This window comes from Halichoerus grypus, chromosome 14, assembly GCF_964656455.1.
Source record: "Halichoerus grypus chromosome 14, mHalGry1.hap1.1, whole genome shotgun sequence".
NCBI lineage: Eukaryota > Metazoa > Chordata > Mammalia > Carnivora > Phocidae > Halichoerus > Halichoerus grypus.
Window position 1 is genome coordinate 86,797,228 of NC_135725.1, and position 26,642 is coordinate 86,823,869.

Genomic DNA, 26,642 nt, shown 5'->3' on the forward strand with positions numbered 1-26,642 from the left:
GCATGAGGCCCTGGCTCAGCCTGCAAAGGCGCTCCCTGCCTCCTGGGTCAGTCTCTGCCTGTGGCTTCCCATACTGTGCCCCTCCCCACCCCACCTCTGCCTGGGGCCTCCTCCCTTAGGAGCCCCTTTCTCTGGTTCTCTGCCAGTCCCTTCCGCAGCCCTCTGTTCGTCTTCTCTTTCCGGCCTCACTTCATGTCCCTCTTTTCCCACCACCCACTTCTCCATTCGGTTTCCCTCTTTCCCTCTTCTCCTTTGGGGTGGGCCCCTTCTTCCCCAGCCCCCCTACTTCTGCAGTGCCCCCCTTCAAAAACTAGCAAGTCCTGGGAGATGCCGTTTCCCTGAAGTGAAGATGGCATTCGGGGGGGTTGCAAAGGAGGGAGGGTGGGGGCGGTGATCTCTCTCCCTGGTGCCCTGGCTTGCTGGCCGTTGGCCGGGGGTGGAGAAAGTCCGCTCTGAATGGAGTCAGTGTAGAGACAGGAAAAGCAAACACCTCAGCCTGGGCCCTGCTGGCCCTGTTTGGGGGGTGGGGGGGGGCGGGCAGGATGGGGCAGGGGCCTGGGCTCATCTCAGCCTCTCCCGGATCAGCCCTCTCCTGGCTTCCTGGACCCCTGGCCCACAGCATCCAGAAAGAAGGTGGGTTTAGGGGCTGCGGACAAGCCCTCTAGGAGACACCTTCACCCAAATCTTTCCCTGCCCCACTGCCCAACCCCCAGCCAGTGCCCTTCCTGCCAGGAAACCTTGTGTCTAGGGGAAGGACGGGCTGGCACCTGAGGGCCTGCTTGACCAGCCCTTCCAGCAGCGGGAACTGGGTGGGGAAGTCACCTTGTGCCAGAGCCGGCCCCAGCAGTGCCATCTGCCTCCCGGGCCGAGGGGACCCCAAGATGCTCTGCCCAGGTGAGTTCTCCTCTGGCCCCACAGCCAGACAGTGAGGGAGGGGGAGGCTGGGACCACCCCTCAACCCCCAAGAATCCATGACATTTTCCACTGGACTGTCTCACCCTCCGTCTGTGATGCATGTGTCGCTGGGACTTGGGCGAGGGGAGCCAAAGGGAAGGATGGCTAGAGAAGCTGGAAGTGAAGTCTGAGGTGGAGGGGAGACAACAGGGACTGGAGTCTGGGGAGCAGGACTCCTGGGCTCCAAGCCAATTTTGTTATTAGACTTGTGGACTCACAGAGGCCCCTGTGATGGTCTCCTTTGAACACTTTGGATTCTAAAAGACTCTTGGAATGAGCTCAGAGAGGGGCAGCAACTCATCCTGGGCGACACAGCAAGTTGGCAGAGCTGAGCCTCAGACCCACGGGGCTCCCTTACGAGGCTGAGGACTGGCGCTGTGGACACCGCGCTGGGCCACCTCTCCTTCACTTTCCACGTATAATTTGGACCCTCTGGATTTAAGGGGTGGAGAGGGGCAGACTCCGAACAGCACCTCCCAGGGCCCCCTTCCCTTCCTGTCCTCATGGCGGGGCACCATGCCCAGGGCTGGCCAACCCCTGCCACAATCTCTTCTGACTGCCCGGGAAGCTTGGCTGGTCTTTGCCTTACAAGTCCCAGAGAACAGGGCCCCCTTTGCTCTCGGTGTCCGACCATAAGACCCTCATGTTGTAATCAAAGTACAACCATTCCCTGGGAAGGAAGGTCAACAGCTGACTGCATGCCACCAAGTCCTAGCAGTGCCCACCTTGAGGTGTCCTGGCCGTTGGACTTGGCTGCACAGATCTTGCTAAATAGAAACCGGCAGCCCTCACAGAGTCAGGCGCTGTTCTAAGGCCTTCTAAGTAGTACACTGAATGATCAGCACGCTCCTACAAGGTGCGTTCAGTTTTACAGGTGGGAAAACTGAGGCACAGAATGTTGCAGGAACTTGTCCACCATGGACCTACTACCAGGAAAAATCAGAGCTAGGATTGGAACCCATAGCCTGGCTCCAGAGCCAGCAGCCCTTAAATGTTCCAGCCTGCTTTTAATGCCTAGGTCTCCGCTAGAGGTCATTTGGTCCAATCCCCTGCACCTGGGTGTCTGCCGGGCCAACCTCTGTTCACAGACAAGAATCAATCTCGTTTTTTAAAAGCACCTGCTCCAAGGGTGGAATTCCCCCTGGGGGTAATCAGACATTTATTTATTCATAGCCTTCTGGCCGGGAGGAGAGGCCCTCCCACCCAGAACTCCCCAGGGTCCAGCTGCCTCCTTGCCTCTCTCCTCACTGCAGTGTAATCAGAAGTGAGCCAGCCCTGTCTTGCGTCTCGGTTGCACAGACTCCAAGCTGTGTGGCCCTGGACAAGTGACTCAACTTCTCTGAGCCTCAGTTATCAACTGTCAACTGGAGTTCATGATGCAACCTGCTTTGTGAGGTTGCTGAGAAGGAAATGATCAAAGGGGATGACAAGACTGTATTTTCAGGGATCATTTCTATAGTTTGTTACTGGAGAAGTTTCTCTGAACCGTCTAGAGCCTCAGAAACCACAAGGAAGATGCAGCATTCTCTCTCAAGTGTGAAGCCAGCTCTTGGTGTGGCTTCTGCAACTGCCATTTGTCATCCATAATTGTCCTTCTCTTCCTTTGGGAGAGCGAGAGGGAGAGGATGGTGCAGAGTGGTCTCTGTAGTTTAAAAAAAAAAAAAAAAAAAAATGATGGCCAGAAAGGGGTTAGTGATCACAGTGCCTGGCACCTGTGAAGTGCCCAGAACCAAAGGGGTCAATACTTCTATCACCATATTGCCACCACCATCATCATCATCATATCATCATCATCATGGAAATCCCTCTCCTTGCAAGATCAGAGCTCCATGCTTTCGGCCTTCTAGTTTATAGCCTCCTTATTACAGATAGGGAAACTGAGGCCCAGAGTGGGGAAGGACTGGCCCAGGGTCACGTGGCAAATTGGTAGGAAGCAGCTCTCAGGCCCCCTGATCCCCCATGGGATCCCCATCCCTTCTCCTTGGCTCCCTCCCCAGTTCAGGCCCTCCTCTGGGGAGCGCAGGGTTGGGGTCCTGGCACCCAGTCCCACCCAGGCAGGGCCGAGGAGAGAAGTGGTGGCGGTGCTTGGAGGAGTAGGCGCAATAGGCCGGCGCGTTCTCAGCCCTGGCTCTTTGTCTGCTGCTTTGTGATGGTAAGTGCCGCTCCTAAATCAGTTCTGTGACACCGTTATTGTTGCCCAGCGCGCAGAGTCTAAACTTTTCCCCTGAGGTCAAGAATGTGGCCGGTCCCCAAGCCGCCAGGAGCAGGGGCCTGGGTGGCTGGGGGTGGGGCTGGGGCCTCACCCCGAGCCGGGCGAGATGTGGAGGGGAGGGGGTCAGCGGGAACAAAACGCTTTGAAATGCCTCCTCTCCATCACTGCCAACATTGTCCGCTGCCCGCGGGGGGCCTGGCACCGCCTCGCCGGGGCTCCGGCCCCCAGCCCTGGCCAGGCCCGGCCCGGCATCTGAAAATGGACAGAAGGTTATTGTCCCCCTTCGCAGTCCTTTGTCTGCTCCAGTTCCAGATGTCTAGGCTGGGACCAGGGAGCTGACCCATGGTGGGCAGGGGGGAGAGGACAAAGGGGGAGAGCACGGGTCACTGCATCCTGAGGGGTCGTTCCCAGACCCTGAGATCCCACCCAGCCGCGGCCCAGTCACCTTCTGGGCTGTCTCAGCCCTGGGATTGTCCCTGTTCCCTTGTCCCTCCTCCCCCTCCCACCAGACCAGGTTCCTGCCTCAGGAGGGAAGGCCACAGGGGTGCAGGAGTTAAGAGCTGGATGCCTTGGGATCCCCGCAGCTCTATCTCAGTCATTGTGATCTTGGGCAAGTTGGATCCCTCTTGCAGCTTGCTGTCCCCATGGAGGTTCCACAGACCAGGGTTCATTGATTTACAAGGAGCGACAGAGCCCTCCTGTGTGCCAGCTCCATGCTGGGCGTGAGGGGGCACAAGCCTGGTGGGCCACTCAGACCCTTCCAGATTGCGGTTAGTAGTCCTAACAGAAAGGGGTAATATCCCCCCCTCCCCCGTGTCGGGTACTGGGCCAACCATCTCACCTGCCTTATCTCATCCTTTTCACAACAAAATCAAGGGCGCAGAATATTTTCCAGCTTTGGACACTGAGACTGGGATGTCAAGTCAGTTGCCCAAAGCCGGGCTGCCAGAAACAGCAAAGCCGGGATTCTAGCCCAGGCTGACCGGCAGCCACCGACAGGAAGGATCTGCTAATAAACTCTTGGAAGGTATTGAGCACAGAGCCTGGCATGGCTCCAGGGCGCTGGTGGTGTAAACTCCACCCATCAGTTATCTATCCCATTCCACAGATGGCCCTTACCGGTGCCCAGACCCGGGGGGGGGGGGGCATTGGGGGTGGGAGGCAAGGAGCTGGGGGGGGAACTGAAATAGCACCACCACCAAGGGCTCGGATTCAGGGAACCGCCAGGGTAGCCCCGTTTCAAACCCCAAGTCTGTGCGGGCTTGGGCAAGCCGCTTAGACTCGCCACGTCTCCGTTTCCTAATCTGTAAAATGAAAATCTTCCCTGCTTCACGGACCGTTGTGAAAATTAAGTCAGAGAATACATTTAAAGCCCTTAGCCCAGCGCCTGGCACGCAGCAGGGGGTTCATGATAGCTATTATTATTAGTAGTAGTAGTAGTATTCTGAATGGGGCTCTCATTTGGCCCTTTGAACCTTCTTACCTGGGGTCACCTGAGGACAAGGCTCCGTGGCAGGGAGGGGGTGTCTGGTTAGCAGTCGTTGAGGGGGGCGGGGATAGCAAGGCTCGGCCTTCTTGGGGTCTCTGGAAGTCTCTCACCAGGCTGCTTCCGGGGGCGGGGGGGCAATGGAGAAGGGAGCTGGGCCCAGAGGAGTTAACAGCCCGCAGGCCCCGGACCAGCCGGGCTGCCACGCTGCAGCCACAGCCACGGCCACGGTTTCAGCTGGGGAGCCAGGGCTGCTCCCTGATGGGCAAAACAGCTGGCTGCCCGGGGAAAGCAGCTGGCCTAGCCGCAGCTTCCTGCGGACTGAGGCAGAACCTCAGAGGAGGCTAGCTCCCCATCTGGGGTCCTGGGAGACCCGGGCATGGCCAAGAGGCAGAGGGTGGGCCTCGGGAGTGGGTGTGGGCGTGGGCGTTGGGTGGGACCCCTGGAGATGAGGGGGTGTGGGCAGATCCCTGGAGCAGAGACCAAAGCAAGCAGCATGGACAGAGTGACTCCAGCTGGGCGAGGGGTCTCAGTCTCCCCTCAAGGAGGAAAGATGAGGGGCAGGGGAGCCGATGGGGGCCAAGCCTGCACGCAGCCCTGGGTCCTCTTGGAACGGGACTTGGAACCTGAGCTAGGAAGGAACCCAGGCGGGTCTCCTGGATTCCTATCTGCCGAGCTGCACCCAGGACCAGGAGCAGGGCATGGGCTCCTCCTCTGGGCAGGAGGCTGGGCTCCCTTGACCACAAAGCAGGACAGGGGCCCAGAGAGCCCCCAACCCAGGAGACGTGAAGCTGGCAGCTGGTAAGAGCTCCATCCACGCATTCTCTCCGCTGTGGGCCCCTGTTCCTAGCTTGCTTGGCTGCTAGGCTGTGAGGACCCCCAAACTTGGGGCTCTGTCTGGGCCCCAGGGTACCTCCAGGCTGCCCCCGCCCACGGGCAGAGAAGGAGCACCTGAGACCTCACCTGAGGTTGGGCAGGATAGGCAGAGGGTTAAACGGGTATAGCCAGAGGCAACTGGACCAGAGCCGCCTGCCTGGGCTCCTGGCCCCCAAGCCCCACAGGCCAGACACCCCTAATTTCTTCCTGACTAAGGGGGCTTCTCCAGCCCACCTTCCTAACCTCCAGGAAGAAGGGGTTGGCCCCTACCTTGGGTGTGCCAGCCTCAGCGCCCCCCTCCCTGATGAAAGCCACCCTGCAAAGCCTTTGCCGGTGGGCAGGCCTTGGAGCAGAGGCTGGGGGTGGGGGGCAGGAGGGCGGGGGTGGGGGAGAAGGCGCAGGGGATGGGGACAATTCTTCCTGGGTCTCTAGCTCCCGAATCCAGACGAAAGCCTGAGGCGCTGGCGCCACCCCCTGGCTCTGGCCAGAATCACAATGGCTGAGAGATGGGAGTGAAGATGCTGTTTTGGGTGGGGTGGGGGTGACCCACAGCCTAGTTAGATGATGGTTCAGGGGTGGTCTGGACCTATTCAGCCAGATGGGCCCAAACCATCATTTTTTCCCAGGCATATACTCTACATGGCCTGGCCATGGGTCCCAGAGAACAGCGGCTTCAAACCAGCCTGCATCACAATCACCTGGAAGCCTTATTGGTTTAACCTCTGCTCCCACAGCTTCTGACTCACTAGGTGTGAGGACGGGCCTAGGAATTTGCATTTCTAACAATTTCCAGGTGAGGCTGATGCTGGCTGGTCCAGGGACCATGTTCCGACAACCCCGCTTCAGCGTTTCTGTGAATTTGGCCCAATATTACCGCTGTAGAGTATGTCCTATTATTATATTTTGGGGTGAAAAATGAGTGGAAATGGCAGCACAGGTGTATGATCAGCCCACCTCAGTCAGTGACCCACCTTACTTCTTTTTTTCTACCATATTTCTTTTTTTTTTTTTTTAAGACTTTATTTATTTATTTGACAGAGAGCCAGAGAGCACAAGCAGGGGGAATGGCAGGCAGAGGGAGAAGCAGGCTCCCTGCTGAGCAGGGAGCCAGATGCGGGGCTTGATCCCAGGACCCTAGGATCATGACCCAAGCGGAAGGCAGATGCTTAACCCACTGAACCACCCAGGCGCCCCCAGAGCAATCTTTTTAAGACAAATCACATCACTTCTCTGCTTACCCCCTCCAGTGTCTTCCTATTGCGCTTAAAAATATATATATATATATCCAGGGGCGCCTGGGTGGCTCAGTTGTTAAGCGTCTGCCTTCGGCTCAGGTCATGATCCGGGGTCCTGGGATGGAGCCCCGCATCGGGCTCCCTGCTCCGCGGGAAGCCTGCTTCTCCCTCTCCCACTCCCCCTGCTTGTGTTCCCTCTCTCATTGTGTCTCTCTCTGTCAAATAAATAAATAAAATCTTAAAAAAAAAAAAATCCAAACTCCTGTCTCAGCTTCAAGGCCCTAGTTGATCCTCACCTCTTTCCACCCTCCCCTTGCTCACTGGGCTCCAACCACTGGCTTCCTGGCTTGTACCCCCCGCAGGACCTTGGCCCGACCTGTTCCCTCCCTGTGGAACACTCTTCCCCCAGAACTGCCCTTGGCTGGCTCGCTTGCACCCTGAAAGAGATCCACCTACTCTTCTACTCAATGTTGCCTCCCACCCCCAGCAGCTCTCTGTTCTTCTTAACTGGTTTTATGTCGTTCACAGCATTTACCCTTCTTGGAAACTATCTCGTAATTTATCAGTTTGCTTGCCTGCTCCCTGTCTGTCCCCTCACGGGAATGTGAGCACCCTAGAGGCAGAGGGGCACCTTCTACCTGCACATGTAGTGAGTATGTGCTCAATAAATACTTGCCCAATGAATGGGATTATATAGGATGCCATGTCAGGGTATGTGCCCCCGACATGACATGCGGAAGGTTTTCCATGAGAAGCAAGTTTCAGCTGACACTGGAGGGCCTGTAGGAGTTGGCCAGAAAGACCAGTTCAGGCAGAAGGAAGCAAAAAAAAAAAAAAAAAAAAGGATGTGGGACGGTCCTAAAGCATGGAGTGTTCGGGAAACTGTACCTTGTCTAAATTGGCTTGAGCAGGAGATTAAAGGGGAAGGGAGGGGTGGGGGAGGTGAGAGGGGTTGGAGAAGAGTCACGCAGGCCATTGCAGGGCCTCGGTGCTCCCAGTGGGCAGTCCTTGAAGGGTGTTAACCGCAGACATTTAGAAAGGGTGGCTGAGGGCAGAATGGTTTCTAGGGCGAACACGTGGGGGGCAGGTCTCTGGGAGACGCTGTGGGCCCTGTGAGTGGTGCTGGTGCCCTGAACCAGGCGAGTGGCAGTGCGGAAGGAAAGAGGTGGCCCCACGTGCAAGAGATACTGAGGAGGCGGGCCTGCCCAGACGAGGTGATGGAGTGGGCTGAAAGAGGGACCAGTCATTGGGGACACCGGGCTCTCCAGCTCAAGGGACCTGGTGGCCGAGGTGCCGTTCTCTAGACTGGGGAGGCCAACAGAGGGGGAGCATGTTTGGGGGAAAGGTTGGGGTTCTATTTTGAACAGGTGGAATCTTGGGGCGCCTGGCTGGCTCAGTTGATAGAGCGTGTGACTCTTGATCTCAGGGTTGTGAGGTTGAGCCCCACACTGGGTGTAGAGTTTACCTAAAAAAAAAAAAAAAAACAACCAAGAACAGGTGGAATTGGGGTCCAAATGGGCAGTGGAGACACCAGTCGGTTTTCCAGAAAGACGGAGTGGCCCATGTGGTCAGGTGCTGAAGGGAGCCCTCTGGATGAGGAGGCAATGAGCGTTGAGGGGAGTGGCCAGGAGGACCCTGGTCTTAGCAGGAGCAGTTCGGCTAGAGCAGCCTTGGTGTGTGTCAAGCCATGATGGGAGATGAGGAAGGGAGACCTGGAGCAAAGCACAGATCCCTGTCCCAGAGGTTCGGGAGGGAGAGATAAGGATGTGGCTGTTTTCTTATTTTAAGCTGGGGGAGATTTAAGTCCTTTGGAATGTCAAAGGAAGCACCCAGAAGAGAGGGAGGCTGATGATCCAGGAAGGGCAAGGGGATGGCACTTGGAGCTTCGGGGCTGTTCCACCGTGAAGAGGGTGACGAGGGGGCGCCTCTTCCCTTATACCAGGCAGTGAGAGCTGAGGCAGGCTTGGCGGAGGCTGGGATGCTGGAAATGAGAGCTCCCAGGTGAGGGCTTCTCTTTTCTCCAAAAAGTAGCAGGGAGATCCTTGCTGGAGTGGGGGCTTCAGAAGCTGTGACGTGCCACAGAGAGGGGGCAGGAGCAAGGGAAACTGGCCCATTGGGCCTGGCGAGAGTCCAGTTGAGAGTGGAAATCCTGAGTCAGCAGTAGTCCCACCGCGCTGAAAAGCAAGACGGTTATAGGGTTTTCCTGGGCAGGGATGATGGGAGACCCCACGGGCAAGGGAGTCAGTGACAGGATGGATCACTGGATGGACTGGGGAAGGAGGAAGGGGACAGTGGGAGGCGTGAATGCATTCAGAGGAGGAGGAGGAGGAGGAAGAAGACTTGAGGCCAGAGAAGAATTTGGAAGCCCCTGTGACCAATAGGATGGGCAGAGGCTCTGGGATGACTCCGGGATGGGTCAGGTGGGGCATACTGCTTGGCTTTAGAAATGGAATCCCCATTCTGGGGATGGGAGTGCCTTCCGGCCAGAGGCTACCATGCAAGGGAATGGACTCTTCTGTGAGGCCTCAGACCTTTCATTGCAGGGCCACTGGCCACCGAAGCTTTGACTGGGGCCTGATGGAAGCTTAGGAGCCGCGCTGAAGACCAGGACTCCCGGGTTCGATGCCCCCACAGGCTGCCCCGTCACCAGGCAAGTCCACTCCTTGCTGGTTCCCCACCCCTCCCCTCCCAGCAGAGATAGTGTGCACAGGCTTAGCCCTCTTCTCTGACCCTGGGAAGAGCCTGAAGGGAGACCCAAAGCTGCCATAGGAAAGTAGGCCTCCAGGTGGGTGTGGGGGGGGTGAATGGAAGGGGAGCCTGGCTTCTCCAGTCCTGTCTTCACCTCAGCAACTCTTTCCGGGGTCATGCTCCATGCAGAGAGAAGCGTCCAGTGCGTTCATTCTCTCGAGGCATCCTTGCAAACCCATCCACATGAGGACAAGAGGCTCAGGGAAAGTGGCCTCTCTGGGATCACAGCAGATACTGAGCTGGAACCGGCTTGGGGCCTTCAGGCCCCTCCCTTTCTGCCCTCTCCTTAAGGGAGGCTGGAGCCCCCTTCCCATCTCAGCAGGGGCCTCAGGACCCCGATTCTGCCCCAGGGGAGGCTGTCCTGCTTTGGACAGGGCTGGGTCAAGGTGCGGGCTCCGTGGCGCCCCCTGGGCCTACACTCCGCCTGAAAGTGGGCTTTGCTCTCTTAAAGGGCCAGAGCAGCGCCAGCGCTGGCGGCGGAGGCGAGGACGACGACACGCGGAGGACGCCAGGCTCGGGACGAAGCTGGATGGCGCGCCCAGGTCCGGGGGACCCCCGCCCGCGCCCCCCCGCCCCCCCCCCCGCCCGGGCTGTCACCGCGCAGGTCTGCGAAGTTCCGCGTGGGTCCGCCAGAGGGCGCCCGGGGGCTGAGGCGGGGCGGGAGCGGGGAGCCGGGCAAGGGCTGCGGCCGGTCGGTCCCGGCCCGCGGGTTGCGGCTCGGGTCCGAGGGTCGGATGCGAGGCCGGGGAATCCGGACTCAGGGGCGTCGGACGCTCGGTAGAGCCGGATTCCGGGGGCTGAACTCACCAGGCTTCGGAGTGGAGCGTTCTCAGGCGCCGGAGCGGCTCGGATGCCGTCCCCCCGGACCCTCCCCTCGTCCCCCGTTTCCCCCGCCGGCGTCCAGCCGGGAGGGGGCTGCCCCTGGGTCGCGCGTGGGGCGGGTCTCCGGGCCCCGGCCCTCCGCCACCCCGGGTTGAGGAGAGGACACTTGAGAATCAGCGCGTAGCGGGTGGGAGGGGGAGCCCAGTCTTTGGGGGTACGCTTCCCGCCCCCCCGGCCCTTGTCCGCCCGCCTCGGCCCCGCCCTGGCCCCAGGCCCCAGGCTCCGCCCCGTCCGGCCGCCCCGCCCACTCCCCTCCGCCGGGCCCGAGCCCCGGGGGCAGCCGCCGCCGCCCCAGCGCCCGCCATGCCCGTCGCCCCCGCCGCCCCGCTGCTTCAGCTGCTGCTCCTGCTGGGGCCGTGGCTCCAGGCTGCGAGCGTCGTGGAGCCGCCGCTGCCCGCCGTGGTCCTTACCGTCCTGGCCCGCAATGCCGAGCACTCACTGCCCCACTACCTGGGCGCGCTGGAGCGGCTGGACTACCCCCGGGCCAGGCTGGCCCTCTGGTGAGAGAGACCGGGCACCGGCACCCTCTGGGCATGTACCCCCCGCCCCACAGATAGCCTCCACTCCCGATGGCCCCGTCTGCTCCGTCCAGACACCACCCAGACAGGCCCCTCCCCTGGCAGACAGGCCCTGCACGGCCCTGCGCCCCTGGACCGGACCCCTTATCCCCTTGGCCCTGCGGACTGACCTCTGAGGCTTTAGGTTGACCCCGGAACACCCAGCCCGGCCCTTACTCCTCTGGGGACCTCCTCTGGCTTTAAGTGAGGTCCTCTTGCCCTAGCCTCAGAGCCCAAACTCAAGCCCCCGTGGGCCCTGGGGTTGGCTTGACCTGGAGTGGAGCCAGCAGGAACAGCTGGCCTGCCCTGGGTCCCCACGTGGCAGAGATCAGCAGGCCTGGGGGTGCCTGGGGAGCAGGTGAGGGTGCTGTCTGCCTCCATGCTGCTCTGCAGGGGGGCGTCAGACCTGCTCCTCCTTCCCCCGGGCTCGTTCCAGCCTCTCTGTGGAGGGTCTGGGTCCCGCCAGCCCAGGGCAGAGAGCCCCTTCCCTAGAGTCTCTCCCCCAGGCATCCCCGCAGGGCTCACCGGAATCGGGGGCCCCAGTGTGTGGAAGCCAGGACAGGGAGGAGTCCCAGGCTGAGGTTGGGGATAAACTGGAGAGAATTGACAAACTACCCCCCAAGGCACACCGAAGTTGCGCTGAGGGTGGAGCTGGGGCCTGGGGAGGCTGCCCACAATTACCACAGTCTGAGTTGGTTAGTTCCCACCCCTAGGAGACTTGACACGTAGTTAGTCTTCACTTCTGGGGAATTGGCTTAAAGGGGCAGCATCACCTAAAACTTGGGATCTTGGCTAAGCCCTCCGCACCCCCCCCCCCCCCCCCCCCGGTCTGGGGAGCCCCCTCCGCAGAGGAGAGGTTATGCTCCGTGGCCTTGGAGCTCAGGCGCATCAGCACTTCTCAGGGATGTTCGGAGGAGGGTTTGGTCCTTACTAGGATTTTCGGGCAGAGGGAAGCAGCAGCTCTTCTGTCCGGTCCTGACTCAGGGGGAGGCGCGGACCTGTGGTCTCCTGGTAAGGAAGGAGGGTGGCCGGGGCATGTGGCAGGTGTGGTCCTCAAAGCTGACGTACTTTTGTCTTTCAAATGCGTTCATGTTCTGGGGTCTCAGCCCATGAGCCCAGCAGGCCAGCTTCTGGTTCCAGAGGGAGAAAGTGAAGCCCAGAGATGGATGGGACTCGCCTGAGGTCACACAGTGGGTCACAGACCTGTGCCTGGGACCGGGGTGCTTGCCTTACTCTGTAGCACACGTCCTCCCCCCGCAGCACCCAAGCGTCCAGCCTCGGAGGGGGTGGTGCTCCAGGGGTCAGCGCTGCCTCGGGGTCTGGCCCTTCGGTGGCAGGGCCCCCTCACCCTTCCTCCTCCCGCGTCCCCAGGTGTGCCACGGACCACAACGCGGACAACACCACGCGGATGCTGCAGGAATGGCTGGCGGCTGTGGGTGACCACTACGCGGCTGTGGTCTGGAGGCCCGAGGGGGAGCCCAGGTGGTGACTGGAGGGCAGGGCTCTTGGGAAGAGGGCCAACAGCTGCCACCCAGGGAGGAAAAGGGACAGCCGCAAACCCCCACCTCCAGGCCAGGGCTCTCTCCACTGCCCTGCCGCCAGGGGGAGCACGGGCACCTGCCCCTGGCGAACTTCTCATCTCTTTACCCTCTCAGGTCCTACCCAGACGAAGAGGGACCCAAGCACTGGACCAGAGAAAGGCACCAGTTTCTGATGGAGTTGAAACAGGAAGCCCTGACCTTTGCTAGGGACTGGGGGGCTGACTACATCCTGGTAAGAAAGCCTGGCTAGGACGGGGTTTCCCACAGTGGTGGTATCTGTCCCTGACAGCAATCTCGGTGTGACTTAACTACCTGTAGGCTGGACCCTTCAGCTAGCAACCTGGGTCAGAATCCAGACTGGATATTGAGCTTGGATCCCTATGCTTGAGCTCAGATGAGCTATGAAGCCTGGATCCATGAGACAGATTACCGGGTGTATACTGAGCCTAGGTTCCTGGGCTAGAGCCCGGAGTATAAACTGAGCTTGGTTCCCCAGACTAGAACTCAGCGTAGGTCTTTGGCTCTACTCCCTAAGTCAGATCTAGAATAAAGCTCTCAGATCAGCAACTCAGGTCGAATCTCTGGACCTGATCCCAGAGCCATTGCTCCAGACAAGATCTTTGGTCCAGAAATACACCTATTGGTTTATAGGTTAGAACTCTCTAACGGGATGCCATTGGATCCCGGGAGACAGGCAGGGTCTCTGGCAATCTAGAGGGATCCCACTCAGTGACTCCTTGGGGGTACAACCCAAATAAGGCTGGGGTCTGTGACACCCCCCTCCCAAAAGTTTGCAGATACAGACAACATTCTGACCAACAACCAGACGCTGAGGCTTCTGATAGAGCGGGGGCTGCCCGTGGTGGCCCCGATGCTGGACTCCCAGACCTACTACTCCAATTTCTGGTGTGGGATCACGCCCCAGGTAAGGCTGGGACGGAGGCCTCGGGGTCTGTGGGCCATGGCAAGGGAGGCCGTGTTCTGGGGATGGAGGGGCCCCATCATAGTTCAGAGCAACCCCTCTCCCCAGGGCTATTACCGCCGCACAGCAGACTACTTCCCCACCAAGAACCGCCAGCGCCGGGGCTGCTTCCGGGTCCCCATGGTCCATTCCACCTTCCTGGTGTCCTTGCGGGCTAAGGGGGCAGCCCAGCTCGCCTTCTACCCCCCTCATCCCAACTACACCTGGCCCTTCGACGATATCATCGTCTTCGCCTATGCCTGCCAGGCCGCTGGTGAGGACCGGCTCTCCGTGAGCAACCCTGGAGGCCTCTAGGTCTTTGCATATGCTGTTCCCTCTGCTTTGCACGCCCTTCCCCAGTCTCCCATCCAGCCTGTTAAACTCCTGTTTGTCTGGGTCGTAGCCTTTCTTGAGCCCGTGGCCCTGGGAGGTTAGATGTCCTTCTGGCTCCCCATCATGGCACTTTCACGTATGCCTTCATTAGGCAAATATTTATGGAGCACCCACCATGTGCGTGCCAGGTACTGGGGAGACAGTGGTGAGTAAAGTCAGGCGGTCTCTGCCCTCCTGGAACTTCCAGTCCAGTCAGTCCAAGGATCACACAAATCAATGTCCAATCGCAGCCATGACAGGAAGGAATGCTTCTTGATTCTGCGTGCTCAGGGAGCTTAGGCCAGAGTAGATCTGGGCAGGGAAGGCTTCCTGGAGGGTGTGAACTTTGAGGCTGAGATCTGAAGTATGGGAAAGCATTAACAAGAGCAAGAAAGAGCATTTCAGGCAACGGGACCAGCAGGTGCAAAGGCCCTGTGGTAGCAGGCAATGTAAGAAGGCAGGTGACAGGAGCATAATAAGTGAGGGGAGGCATGGCAGAGGCTGAGGCAGGAAAGGTGGGCAGGGGCCAGCCTGTGTGGACCTGACGGCAAGCATCTGGTCTTTAGCCTGACAACACTGGGCAGCCATCAGAGGATCACGCGATTGGCTTCGCACACTGAAAAGAACACTCGGGTGTTGGCATTATTTTTAAGATGAAAATTACCGCAAAGTGTTTGGGCTCTGCCGGGATAAATCCAGTCCTGAGGAAGAGTCAGAGATGAGAGTGAGACAGAGACGCCCGGTGTTGGGAAAAGGATCTTGAGAGGACTGCACAGGCCAATTCAGGGAGAAGGAGAAGTGACGATGTAACCCAGGAGCACTGCACCTGAGCAAGCAGTGTGCCCACAGTGGCCAGAGGGGGACATGTCATTGGCTTTTTCGTGCAAGAGGTGTTGGTGGAGTCTGCTGCAGACGTGCAAGGCAAAAAAAATCGTATCAAGTGCAAAAGGCGAGTGAAGGAAAAACAAACCCATGGAGAATCCATGAGAAGAAGCAGAAGCGTTCCCGTGTTTTTGTCATTGCTACCACTACTTTGGGTGTCAGCCGCTGTTAACTGGTCAGCAGTTTGCAGGGGGTTTCGTCCCTGTCATTCAGGCTTCCAGCACCCAGCTACTGAGTCCCCACGCTGGCTCAGGCTTGTGCCCCATACTGGGCGTGGGGTTGACTTTTAAGCGGATTCTGTGCGCCTGCCACTCAAGAGTTCACAGTCTATAGGAGATAAAGGGGAGAGAAGTAATTGCAGTAAAGGTGACAAATATTGAAGAAATAGAAAAGGCCACTCTGGTTGGCGGGTGGAGGCAGGAGAGAGTGTGGCGTCGCTCATAGGGGTCTGGGCACGAGGTGATGGTGCAGGATTCAGGCGGGGCGGCGAGGCCGGGAGGTGGGGAGCTTTAGCGGGTGGAGCAATGGACTGGCCCGAAGGCTTGGTCAGATGGGAGTTTGCTTTCTCCTGCCTCCCCATGATCCCCCAGGGACAGGGCTGTGTCCTGCTCACCACCATCCCCCAGCACCCAGCTGGTGCTCTAGACCAGCATAAACCATCTCAGCTAGAAAGGTCCCTTAGATATTGTTTGAGTCAAGCCTTTTCTCCCTCCAACCCCACAGTGGGGACACTGAGTCCCAGAGAGGATGCCTGCCTTGGGTTCCAAGAGCCCTGCCCCCCTGCTCCAGCACTCACTCGGTCTCTCTCCACAGGGGTTACGGTCCATGTGTGCAATGAACACCGTTACGGGTACATGAACGTGCCTGTGAAATCCCACCAGGGGCTGGAGGATGAGAGGGTCAACTTCATCCACCTGATCTTGGAAGCACTAGGTGAGGGCTGGGAGCCAGGTCACTAGCCTGTTGCCACGCTAGCCTCCCACCCCCTGTGCCCCTTCTCCCAGGCCCCGGACCTGACTGGGCAGTGGGCTTGGGGTTCCAGCCTCAACCTCTAACTTACTCCCTGACTCTGGGCAAGCCCTTTTCCCCACTGAGCCTCAGTGCCCCCATCTCTATGATGGAAGCAGGTGGATCCTATGATCTCTGACGGCCCTTCCTCCTGGGTGTTCCAAGGGGGCAAGGGGGGGGGGCGGGGCTGGGACTCCAGGGTCACTGCTGACAAGAGTCCATAGGGATTCATGATGGGGGGTACTTTCCTCTGCAGTGGACGGGCCCCCCATGTGGGCCTCAGCGCATGTGTCCCGGCCCCCAAAGAGACCCAGCAAGATGGGGTTTGATGAGGTAAGTTCCCTCAGCCTGCAGAATTGGGATCAGGAAGTGGGTGGGCTCTCCCCTCCCGCTACACCCACCCCTCCCACACCCACCTTCCCTGCCTCCTCTAGGTGTTTGTCATCAGCCTGGCCCGCCGGCCCGACCGCCGTGAACGCATGCTAAGCTCGCTCTGGGAGATGGAGATTTCTGGGCGGGTGGTGGATGCTGTGGACGGCCGGTGAGGCTCCCTGGGGGCGGGGCCCTGGGCAGCTAGGGGAGCAGTGTGGCCCACTGGAGCCCCCTGGGATTGGGAAGAGCAGACAAATGAGTGGAATGAGTTTGCTGTTCCAGGAGGTTATCAAACAGGGCCTGAGTGATTCTGTCTTAGAGACCCCAGGGCAGACGGAAACAGGACCTACCGGAGGGAGGAGAGCACGGCGGTTAAGGCCCAGAATCTGGAGCCCCTAGGCTTGCGTTCCAGCTCTGCCACTTACCAGCTGGGTGACCTCCGGCAAGTCACCGCCACCTCCCAGCCCTGCTGTGTGAATGGCAGTTAATTGTGCCTTCCTCTTAGGACTTCTAAGGGCTTGGTGAGGACTTAGCCAGGGCCCGACACAGAGGAAGTATTCCAAAGGTTAGGTGTCTTTATTATTATCAGGCTTACCCTTCTCTGTCTTGGACTTAGGGTCCTGATGGGTGGGGGTGGGGGTGGGGGCCAGTCCTGTAGCCCTGGGGAGCCAGAGGTCCCATGGCTGTGCTTGCCCACAGCTGTTGGCGCCTTGTGCCCCCAGCCCTTTTGACAGCAGGATGTCCATCCTCTCCTCGGGCCTCTGCCCGAGAAGCAGATGCCGTGTCCCCCCATGTTCATTCTGGGAAGCATGCCCCTCAGGCTGCTGCCCATCTCCCCATGCTTCTATTCCTTCCCTCGAGGGTCACCCCGGCCTTAGGTGGCTCTGGTTCCCTGGGTTGTCACACGTCTTCAGGCCACATGAAGCAGTAACGAGGTTGACACCTTTAAATTAAACTCCAGTGTGACTGCCCCCAGCAGCCACAGGCCAGGCACCCCTCGCCTCATGATACCCGTCTCCCTCAGGACACTCAACACCAGTATCATGAGGAGCCTCGGCGTGGACCTGCTCCCTGGCTACCAGGACCCCTACTCGGGCCGCACACTGACCAAGGGCGAGGTGGGCTGTTTCCTCAGCCACTACTCCATCTGGGAGGAGGTGAGGACGCCGCCCCCGCAGGGAGAGCTGTGGGGGGGGGCACCCGATTTGCTGCTCTGTGCTCAGCGCCCAGGGGAACCAGTGGGTGAATGGATATACTGAGGAAGACCTGGCCGGCAGCTTTAAACCTCCTATGCATTCAGCCCTGTGCCGTATTCATTCCGTAGTCTCTACGGAGCCCATCCTGTGTGCTGGGAGATCTGCTGCTCAGAATACAGAGGGGAACAAGGAGGAGGCCCCTCTTGCCCTTCCGGGGCTCAGGGACCAGGGCAGGGCACAGAAACCAGGAAGAAGCAAGCTAGCCGTGGAGGGGAGACATACAGACTCTCCTGGAGTGTGGACTGGCCTGCGTTCCTGGCCTGGTATGGGGCCGGGGTGGGCCTCACCACCGAGGGGCAGCGAGAAGAGCCTTCCGGACAGAGGAAAACGGTGGGGCAAAGGCTCTGAGGCAGACTGGAGCTGTGTGTTCGGGGGAAAGAAGGAAGGCCTGGGGCTTGGCCCAGAAGCCTCAGCTCAGAGCTGGGGGGGCAGGTGAGCGCCAATGAGAGGTCACTGCCTGGCCATTGCAGGAGGGACCAGGGGACTGGCCCTCCAAGGGGCGGGCACCCCCTCCAAGAGGCAGCACCCAGACCCACTCCTTGTTTTTATTTTCCACCATAACCAAAATATAAGCACGTGAGCTTATATTTCTGTTTATCTTCTACTGTTTCTTTTTTTTTTAAGATTTTATTTATTTACTTGACAGACAGAGAGAGAGAGCACAAGCAGGCAGAGCTGCAGGCAGAGGGAGAGGGAGAAACAGGCTCCCGCTGAGCAGGGAGCCCGATGCGGGGCTTGATCCCAGGACCCTGGGATCATGACCTGAGCCGAAGGCAGACCCTTAACCGACTGAGCCAGCCGGGCGCCCCATCTTCTACGGTCCCTGAACAGATTGAAGGATGACTTCCATTTCACCGTTTACTAAGCTGATTTCACGTTCTTTTCACATTTCCAGAAGTTACAAAAATAACTTTCTCTAGGGGCGCCTGGGTGGCTCAGTCGTTGAGCGTCTGCCTTCGGCTTGGGTCATGAGCCCAGGGTCCTGGGATCAAGCCCCACATCGGGCTCCCTGCTCCGCGGGAAGCCTGCTTCTCCCTCTCCCACTCCCCCTGCTTGTATTCCTTCTCTCACTGTGTCTCTCTCTGTCAAATAAACAAATAAAATCTTAAAAAAAAGTAACTTTCTCTTAGGGATCGTGGGGGCTGAGGTCTTCCCCCACCTCCAGCCAGCCCAGCTTCCTTGAGGACAGCTTAGGAGGCCAAGTGAGGAGCTGGGCCTGGAGTCCAGGACGGGGACATCGTGCGTCCTGCCTCCCGAGGGTCCCAGGGATATGGCTGCACTCAGTGAACGCAGCAAAGGTTATGATTGCCATCAGAGTCTACTTGGAGAGCTGGACTGGGGGCCTGGAGGACCTTGACTGCCAGAGCCAGATGTTGGGACTTCAGTCCCCAGGCGGTGGGAGCCCCAGCAGGCTTTGGAACAGCTGAGTGACGTGGCCAGGGCTGAGCCTTTGCCATATAACGGAGGCCAGGGAGAGTCTGTCAGGCAGGTGGAAGGGGACCGCCTGAATCTAAAGAGCCTCCCCCCGTGTTGTGTGTTGCTCCCCCCACCCCGCCCCATTATTGCAGGTGGTTGCCAGGGGCCTGGCCCAGGTCCTGGTGTTTGAGGACGACGTGCGCTTTGAGAGCAACTTCAGGGGGCGACTGGAGCAGCTGATGGAGGAGGTGGAGGCAGAGAAGTTGCCATGGGACCTAATGTAGGCAGCCTGCACCTGCGGGATGGTGCGGGGTCAGGGGGCTCTGGGGCTCTGCCTTCTCCTGCTGGGAGCCTGGCCAGTCCTGCCCCTGAGCCTGGCCTGTGATCGGGGAAGGGGTCCTCGGACACCCCAGGACCTGCCGTGACTCCTGGTTGCCCTCGCTGTCACCCGCAGCTACCTGGGCCGGAAGCAGGTGAACCCCGAGGAGGAGGCCGCCGTGGACGGGCTGCCACATCTGGTGGTGGCCGGATACTCCTACTGGACCCTGGCCTATGTCTTGAGCCTGGCAGGTGCTCGCAAGCTGCTGGCCTCCCAGCCCCTGCGCCGAATGCTGCCTGTGGACGAGTTCCTGCCCATCATGTTTGACCGGCACCCCAAGTGAGTCTCAGATGGGGGCCGGGCAGGGTCAGCTCATCCGGGGAGCCCACCTCGGCGAGGGCAGCCGGGAAGACTGAGGCTGAGTCACTTCAAGGTCGCCAAGGAGTAGCCCAGCCCGGCCCTGGAGTCAGACCAACCTAGGTGTGAATTCTGGGCTGCCCGTGTGGTTCTTAGTCAAGCCACGTCCCTGTTGTGAGCCTCAGTTTTCCCGTCTGGAAAGTGGGGAGAATAGAGATCCTGCTTCTTGAGTTTGTTGTGCGGTCTTGAAGGGGAGGGCGGTGAGGTGAGGTGCTTCGGGCAGGTGCCCGGCTCTAGGCGGGCGTGCGGTGTGGCTGGCGGGACTCACCTCAGCCCTCCTGAGCCTTCCCCCTGCCTCATAGTGAGCAGTACAAGGCGCACTTCTGGCCGAGAGACCTGCGTGCCTTCTCCGCCCGGCCCTTGCTCGCTGCCCCCACCCACTATGCAGGGGACGCTGAGTGGCTCAGCGACACGGAGACATCCTCGCCCTGGGACGATGACAGCGGCCGCATCATCAGCTGGAGTGGCTCTCACAAGACCCTGCGTGGCCCCCGCCTGGACCTGGCTGGCAGCAGTGGGCACAGCCTCCAGCCCCGGGATGAGCTCTAGGTGAGGGCGGGCCTGGGAAGAGGACCCCAGCCCCGCGCGCCTCGGTTTGCTCTCCCCTTCCAGGCTGGGTCTGGGTCTCTCTTGTGCCCTTCTCAGCCTGCCTTCTTTCCTCCCTCTTTCTGGCTCTGCTCTGCAGTCTCTGTGGCTCCCTGCATTTCTCTATCTCAAGCTTTCTTTCTCTCCCTCTGCCTATCTGTGTCTCTCGGAACTTCTCTGTGTCTTTTTCTTTTTTTTTTTTTTTAAGATTTTATTTATTTGAGAGAGAGAGCATGAGCAGAGGGGAGGGGCAGAGGGAGAGGGAGAAGCAGAGCTGAGCAGGGAGCCCGATGTGGGGCTCGATCCCAGGACCCTGGATTCATGGCCTGAGCCGAAGGCAGACGCTTAACTGACTGAGCCACCCAGACACCCTGTCTCTTTTTCTGTCGGCTGTCTCTGGATATCCAGCTCTAGTTCTTTCTCTTTCTCTCTTGCCTCTTCTGTCCCACCAGGGCCAGGCGGTGACTCCAGAGGAACACCCAGGAGCTGTAACTGGCCAGGGAGGAGAGTTGGAAATAGCTGCAGGAACCACCACCAAGAGCCACAGACCCCACAGAGACCCAACTGTCACCTTAGGCATGGCCACTCTGCCCTCTGGCCCCATCTTGCTTCAGGAGAAACCACTCTGAGATGGGTCCCCTTCCCTGAAGGTCATGTAGAGAAAAGGCAGGGCTCACAGGCCCTCTCACCCTGCCTGGCCTGACTCAGGGCCTGGGGTGGAGGGAAGGAAGGGGGGGTCCCCAGCCTTTGGTTTCAAGCTGGACAGACACCAGGAGCCCTGCCCTCTCCGCGGACCCAACTGCTGGGGCCCCTCCACCACCTTCTACCTCCACCTCAGCCCCCTCCCCACTCGACACCTGGGTCTCAGCTTCCTGGGCCCATCCTCTCCCCCTGGCCACTGGGAAGTGCAGGGAGGTGGGAGGAGGGCCCTGGCAGACCTGGTGCCCAGCACATAGTAAGCCCTCAGTAAAAGCCAGCTGGTATTTGCGCTTTATATTTTTAACTCCTGGACAAGCCTCTTTGTGTGTCATGAGGTCTGGGAGGGAAGGGTTCCTGATCTATGGATGAGCCCTTGGAGAGACAGAGAGGGGAGGGCAGCCTGGGGAAGGAGTCAGGCCAACCTGGCATCACCATCTCCTTGCTAGGTGATCTCGGATGGATGCCATCCCTCCCTGGGTCTTGGTCCGCTTGGTGGTGAAGTTTACGAGGAAGAGAAGCATGTCAGGGGCTGGGTGGGTATAGAATAGCCTGGCCCGGAGCCCAGCCCACGATAAATGCTCACCTACTGGGCCTGTCCTGGGCATCACCAGCCTCACCTTGCTGGTAGCATGGGCCCAGACCCAGGGCTGCTGAGCCTCCTCCTCTTTGAATCTTCACTTGTGAGGGTGCAACCCTTCCCTGGAGAGAGACGGGGTAGATGGATGCAAGGCTCCCCTCTGGCCCTAACCCATGTGGCCACCAGAGGGTGAAAGAAAAGCAGAACATGGACCTTGTGGGCCGGGGTGCCCTCTGCTGGTGTGGGCCCGCAAGGGGAAAGGGAGCCTGGGGCATTTGGATTGAGCCCCTTGTGCTGGCCGGCTACCTACAGCAGCTCCAGGTTCTCCAGCTCTCTTGCTGGGGAACTGCTGGTCTTCCCTCTCCATCCCCCCTCCATAGGGTTCGGCTTCTGGGCCCAGCTACTGTCTCCAATGCCTGAACTCAGGCAGCTGGAGGGGGTAGGGAGGTGGCTCCTGGCCTTGGCCTCCACCAGCACAAGGCTGTGGCAAACTGGCATGTCTAGGCTTCCTTCTTCAGAGGAGCCCCCTCCCAGGGCAGCCCCTTGACTTGGTTGCACAAGCACCAGGGTCCTGGCAGAGTCGGACAGGCACCCCCTGAGGCTGGGCTATCCCTTGCTTTTGTCCTGGGGATGAGGTCCAGCTGGCTTGGCTTTGGTCTCGGGACCTGGCATGGCTGAGAGAAGGACTTTGGGGCAAAGCTATTGGACGGGTGCTTTGTTAGTTCCAAGAGTGAAGAGCCATTGATTCCAGATGGTGATGACCTTGAGCAAGTCCCTTCTCTCTAGGCTTCCGGTGTCCCCTTCACTCATTAAAACAACCATTTATTGAGCCCGTCCTATGGGCCAGGTTTAGGCATTAGGGATACAGCAGTGAATAAAAGTGCCCCCCAAATCCCTGACCTGGTGCAGCTGACATTCTAGGAGGGAGATAGACAGAAATAAATAAGCAAATATTAGAGTGGTAGGTGCTATAGAGCCAAATGAGGAAGGAGACATCAAGTATGGTTTGAGAAGTTAACATCTGAACAAAGACTCGGAGGTGAGGGGGCAGGCTGTGGGGATAACTGAAGGAAGCCCATTCCAGACCAACGGAACAGCACATGCAAAGGTCCTGAGGCAGGAGCAGGACTGGCAGGTTCAAAAGACAGCATGGAGGCCAGCGTGGCTGGAGTCGAGTGAGCAAGGCCTGGAGGGCCTGGAGATAGATGATGGAGCCAAGGTCAGGGCCAGAGCAACGAGGGCCTTGGAGGACATTCTGTCTTTTACTCTGGAACGGGGAGCCCCCAGAAGGTTTGAGGCCGAGAAATGACTTGATCTGTTATTTTAACATGAGCACCCTGACTACAGTACTGAGAATAAACTGTAGGTTGGCCCAGGGGAGAGAGAAGGAGAGAAGTTAGGAACCCGTTGTAATCATCCAGGTGAGACACAACAGTGCCCCAGACCAGGGTGTTCGCTGGCAGCGGGGCGGTGAGAAGGCAGAGCCGACAGAATTTCTAGAGCAGGACAGGAAGCTTTGCAGATGCTGACCCCGCCACCCAGAGCCTCCCCGCGCTGCCCAGCCATGGTCAATCCCACCGTACTCTTGAGCTACTGGGCAGCACCGCCTTCCAGTTGTTTGTAGACAAAGTTCCCAAGACAGCAGCAAACTTGGATGCTCTGAGGACTGGGGAGGAAGGGTTTGGCTCCTGCTTTCCCAGAAGGATTCACGGATTTCTGTGCCAGGGCAGTGACGTCCCATGCCATGAAGGTACTGGGGGCAAGTCCATCCACAGGGAGAAGTTTGATGATGAGAATTTTTAACCCAAAGCACACGGGTCCTGGCATCTGGTCCGTGGTCAATGCTGGGCCCAACACAAATGTTGCCCAGTTTTTCATCTGGGCTGCCAAGCCCGAGCGGCTGGATGGTGAGCCTGTGGTCTTTGGCAAGGTGAAAGAGGACACAGACACCGTGGAGCGCTCCGGATCCAGGAACGGCAAGACCAGCCAGGTCACCAGGGCTGTCTACGGACAGCGCTAATAAATTGGCTTGTGCTTTATCTCGGGAGGGCACCCCTCTCCCCATCTGCCCGCAGAGTCCTATGGTCTTCGTGCTCTCACAATAGATCTTTGGGTACCACATGTTCCTTATCCCCCTCCCAGTCCAGCTGGACATAAGAGTTAAGTTGTGAAATAAAAATTAAATGACAAGAAAAAAAAAAAAAACGAGAGAGGAATGGAGAATGATGTCAAAGTTTGGGGCCTCAAATTCTAGAGGAATGGAGCTGCCATCAATTGAAATGGAGAAGACTATGGGTGGGGCTGGCTGGGGGGAGGGCGGCAGGCAGGATCCGGGGGCAGAGAGCAGGTGGTCGTTGATGTACGAGCCTGGGATTCAGGGTTCAGGTCTGGGCCGGAGATAGAAGCTTGGAATCCTGTCCTGACCCAGAAGCCTTGGCCCCAAACCACACACTGCAAACCACCCCGCTGCCCCATTACCTGGGGAGCTTGTTAAAATGCACCTTACTGCCCCCCTCGCGTTCCCCCCAAGCCAGGTTCTGATTCAGTAGGTTGTGGGTGAGGCCTGGCTTTCTGAACTTCCCACCCAAGGGATTCTGAGGAGCGGACAGCTCCAGGAACTCCCGCTAAATCGACACACAGTGAAATTGACTTTGATGATTTCTTTTTTTTTTTTTAAGATTTTATTTATTTGAGAGAGAGCGAGAGAGCGAGAGAGAGAGCGCAAGAGGGGGTAGGGTTAGAGGGAGAAGCAGACTCCCCGCCGAGCAGGGAGCCCGATGTGGGACTCGATCCCGGGACCCTGGGATCATGACCTGACCGGAAGACAGTCGCCTAACCAACTGAGCCACCCAGGTGCCCGACTTTGATGATTTCTGACAAATGTCAACAGCCCTGCCACCACCACCACAATGGCGATGTGGAATATATACTCCAATTCCCCCACGCCAGCCTGCAGTCAGCACCCTTCTCCCACCCTAGCCCCTGGAAACCAGAGATCCGGTTTCTGCCCCGATGGTTGTGCTGTTTCCACCCTGTCGTCTGGACGGACTCATACAGTACGTGGCCTCTTGTGTCTGCTCTTAACGGGTATGACGTTTTATTTGGAAGTTTTATACAAAACCGAACTTTAACACCTTCCCTAATACGTTACACTACAGTTTCTAATCCTAACATGTTATGAAGCATGTGTTCTGAAATTTTCATCAAGACTTCCAAATATCTCCCAATACCCTCCACGTGACTCAGATGCTGTGCAAATATTTTGGTTTTCTATGTGTGCCCTGCTGTGAAAATGTTGGGAAGCCTTGCCCTGAGGCACGGCCAGTGCTTGGGGGAGGCACAGATAACTGAGGGAAAGCGAGAAAGTTGGGATGGGGGCGGGTCGCTTTTGCTCTGCTCTGCCCCACCCCGCAAGGTTGGTACATTTGTTTGCAAACCAAGAGACAAGGGCTTTTTTTCCTAGGAGTAAATGGCAATAGCTTTGGAGCATTGCCTTTTTGCCAACTGTTTTGCCGATTCAAGGAGGTTTCTGTCTCCCTTCTGGGGTCTCCGCTGGATTGTAGACGCTAAGGAAGAGCCCTCCCTGGATGGTGGCGGTCTCTGCAAACTTCGGTGCTCCCGCTAGCCCCAGCATGGGCCCCCCTGGGGCAGAGAAACCTGGTGTGAGTGTTCTCTGTCCTTTCTAGTTCTGTGACCTTAGGCAAGTGTACTGAGCCTCCTCGAGCCTCAGTTATCTGCTCTGTAAAATGGGGTTAGCCCTCGTGCCAAGCTGACTGGATGTGGTGCGGTCTCGCTGAGCTCGTGCAGGTGAGCACCCTGCCTGGCACAGAGGGGATGCTGCGCTGATGGTTGTCCACGTCACGGCGACACTCAGTGACAGAGTGGATCAGGATGGACTTGGGAGGTCTGCCCGAGTCAGAAGAGAGTCGGGGGCTCTGGAAACAGATAATCTAATTTCCAGTTTCCCCTCTGCCACTTAATTGTGCCACGTGAGTCAGGTACCTCCCCTTGCAGTAAAACCCTTCTGTTTTCTCCTCTGTAAAATGGAAGAGGCGTAATTTTTTTTTTAAGATTATTTATTTGACAGAGAGAGAGAGAGAGAGCACAAGCAAGGGGAGCGGCAGGCAGAGGGAGAGGGAGAAGCAGGCTTCCCGCTGAGCAGGGAGCCCGATGCGGGGCTCGATCCCAGGACCCTGGGATCATGACCTGAGCCGAAGGCAGACGCCTAACGACTGAGCCACCCAGGCGCCCCGGTCTCAAACTTTAGAGGTCATCTGAACCACCTGGAGAACATGTTCAAACACAGGTTGCCGAGCACCATCCCCAGAGTTCCGGATTCCGTAGGTCCAGGGTGGGTCCAAGATTTGCACTTCTGCCAAGTTCTCTGGTGGTGCTGATTGCTGCGGGCAGTGTGGGGACCCCTGGTTTGGGCAGCTGCCGAACCAGGACCCTCAGTGAGCCCAGAATCCATCCAGTCTCAGGGGCCCAGGGCCAGCGAGGGGCTGGCTGGACAAAGGGTCTAAGAGGAGCCAGGCCTTGATAAGGCCTGGGAGAATTTTCTTTCCACCAGTTTCACCCATGGCTTGAAAGAAAAAGCCAGGCCCACCCTGGAGCACAGAGTCCTTCTCTCCAGGGCAGTACTGGGAGGGTTGCATCAGGGCTCTGGAGGACAGACTCCGGGATGGAAATCACTGATAATCGGGCCCTTGGGCAAATGGAAAAGCTGGAGCCGGAGCTCCTAGTAGCTCCGCCTTCACCTGTGGTTCTTTCTAACAAGAGAAGCCCACATTCATTGTTGAAATTTGGAAAAACAGAACGAGGAAAATAACATCGTCAGTGTTAACATTCTTTTTTTTTTCAAAGATTTTATTTATTTATTTGAGAGAGAGAATGAGATAGAGAGAGCACGAGAGGGGGGAGGGTCAGAGAGAGAAGCAGACTCCCCGCCCAGCAGGGAGCCCGATGCGGGACTCGATCCCAGGACTCCAGGATCATGACCTGAACCGAAGGCAGTTGCCCAACCAACTGAGCCACCCAGACGCCCAAAATTGTCAGTGTTAACATTCTGAGATAGTGTCTTCTGTTTTTTTTTTTTTTGAAGATTTTATTTATTTATTTGACAGAGAGAGACAGCGAGAGAGGGAACACAAGCAGGGGGAGCGGGAGAGGGAGAAGCAGGCTTCCCGCCGAGCAGGGAGCCCCATGCGGGGCTCGATCCCAGGACCCTGGGATCAGGACCCGAGCCGAGGGCAGACACCCAACGACTGAGCCACCCAGGCGTCCCCCC

General features: G+C 58.3%; 1 protein-coding gene and 1 non-coding gene across 9 annotated transcripts; both read left to right on the top strand.

The window, feature by feature from the left end:
• Positions 1–615: 615 nt before the first annotated feature.
• CERCAM (cerebral endothelial cell adhesion molecule) lies at positions 616–21,082 on the top strand. 8 transcript variants are annotated; one of them, XM_078061846.1, is made up of 16 exons: positions 5,148–5,453; positions 7,292–7,412; positions 9,307–9,413; positions 9,963–10,893; positions 12,322–12,432; positions 12,606–12,723; positions 13,282–13,416; positions 13,522–13,726; positions 15,520–15,639; positions 15,971–16,047; positions 16,149–16,255; positions 17,111–17,243; positions 18,911–19,038; positions 19,213–19,416; positions 19,797–20,043; positions 20,532–21,082. In XM_078061846.1, exons 4-15 carry the CDS (start codon positions 10,697–10,699, stop codon positions 20,041–20,043), a joined length of 1,782 nt encoding a protein of 593 aa, XP_077917972.1. In that variant the 5' UTR covers positions 5,148–5,453; positions 7,292–7,412; positions 9,307–9,413; positions 9,963–10,696; the 3' UTR covers positions 20,532–21,082. The 8 variants fall into 8 exon arrangements, with proteins under 8 accessions (XP_077917975.1, XP_077917974.1, XP_077917972.1 ...); XM_078061849.1 differs by lacking the exons at positions 5,148–5,453; positions 7,292–7,412 and adding an exon at positions 616–633; XM_078061848.1 differs by lacking the exons at positions 5,148–5,453; positions 7,292–7,412 and adding an exon at positions 722–894.
• Positions 2,383–2,594, top strand: LOC118551881 (small nucleolar RNA U3). Its single transcript, XR_004925294.1, has one exon. It is a non-coding gene; the product is annotated as a small nucleolar RNA U3 (small nucleolar RNA).
• Positions 21,083–26,642: the final 5,560 nt, after the last annotated feature.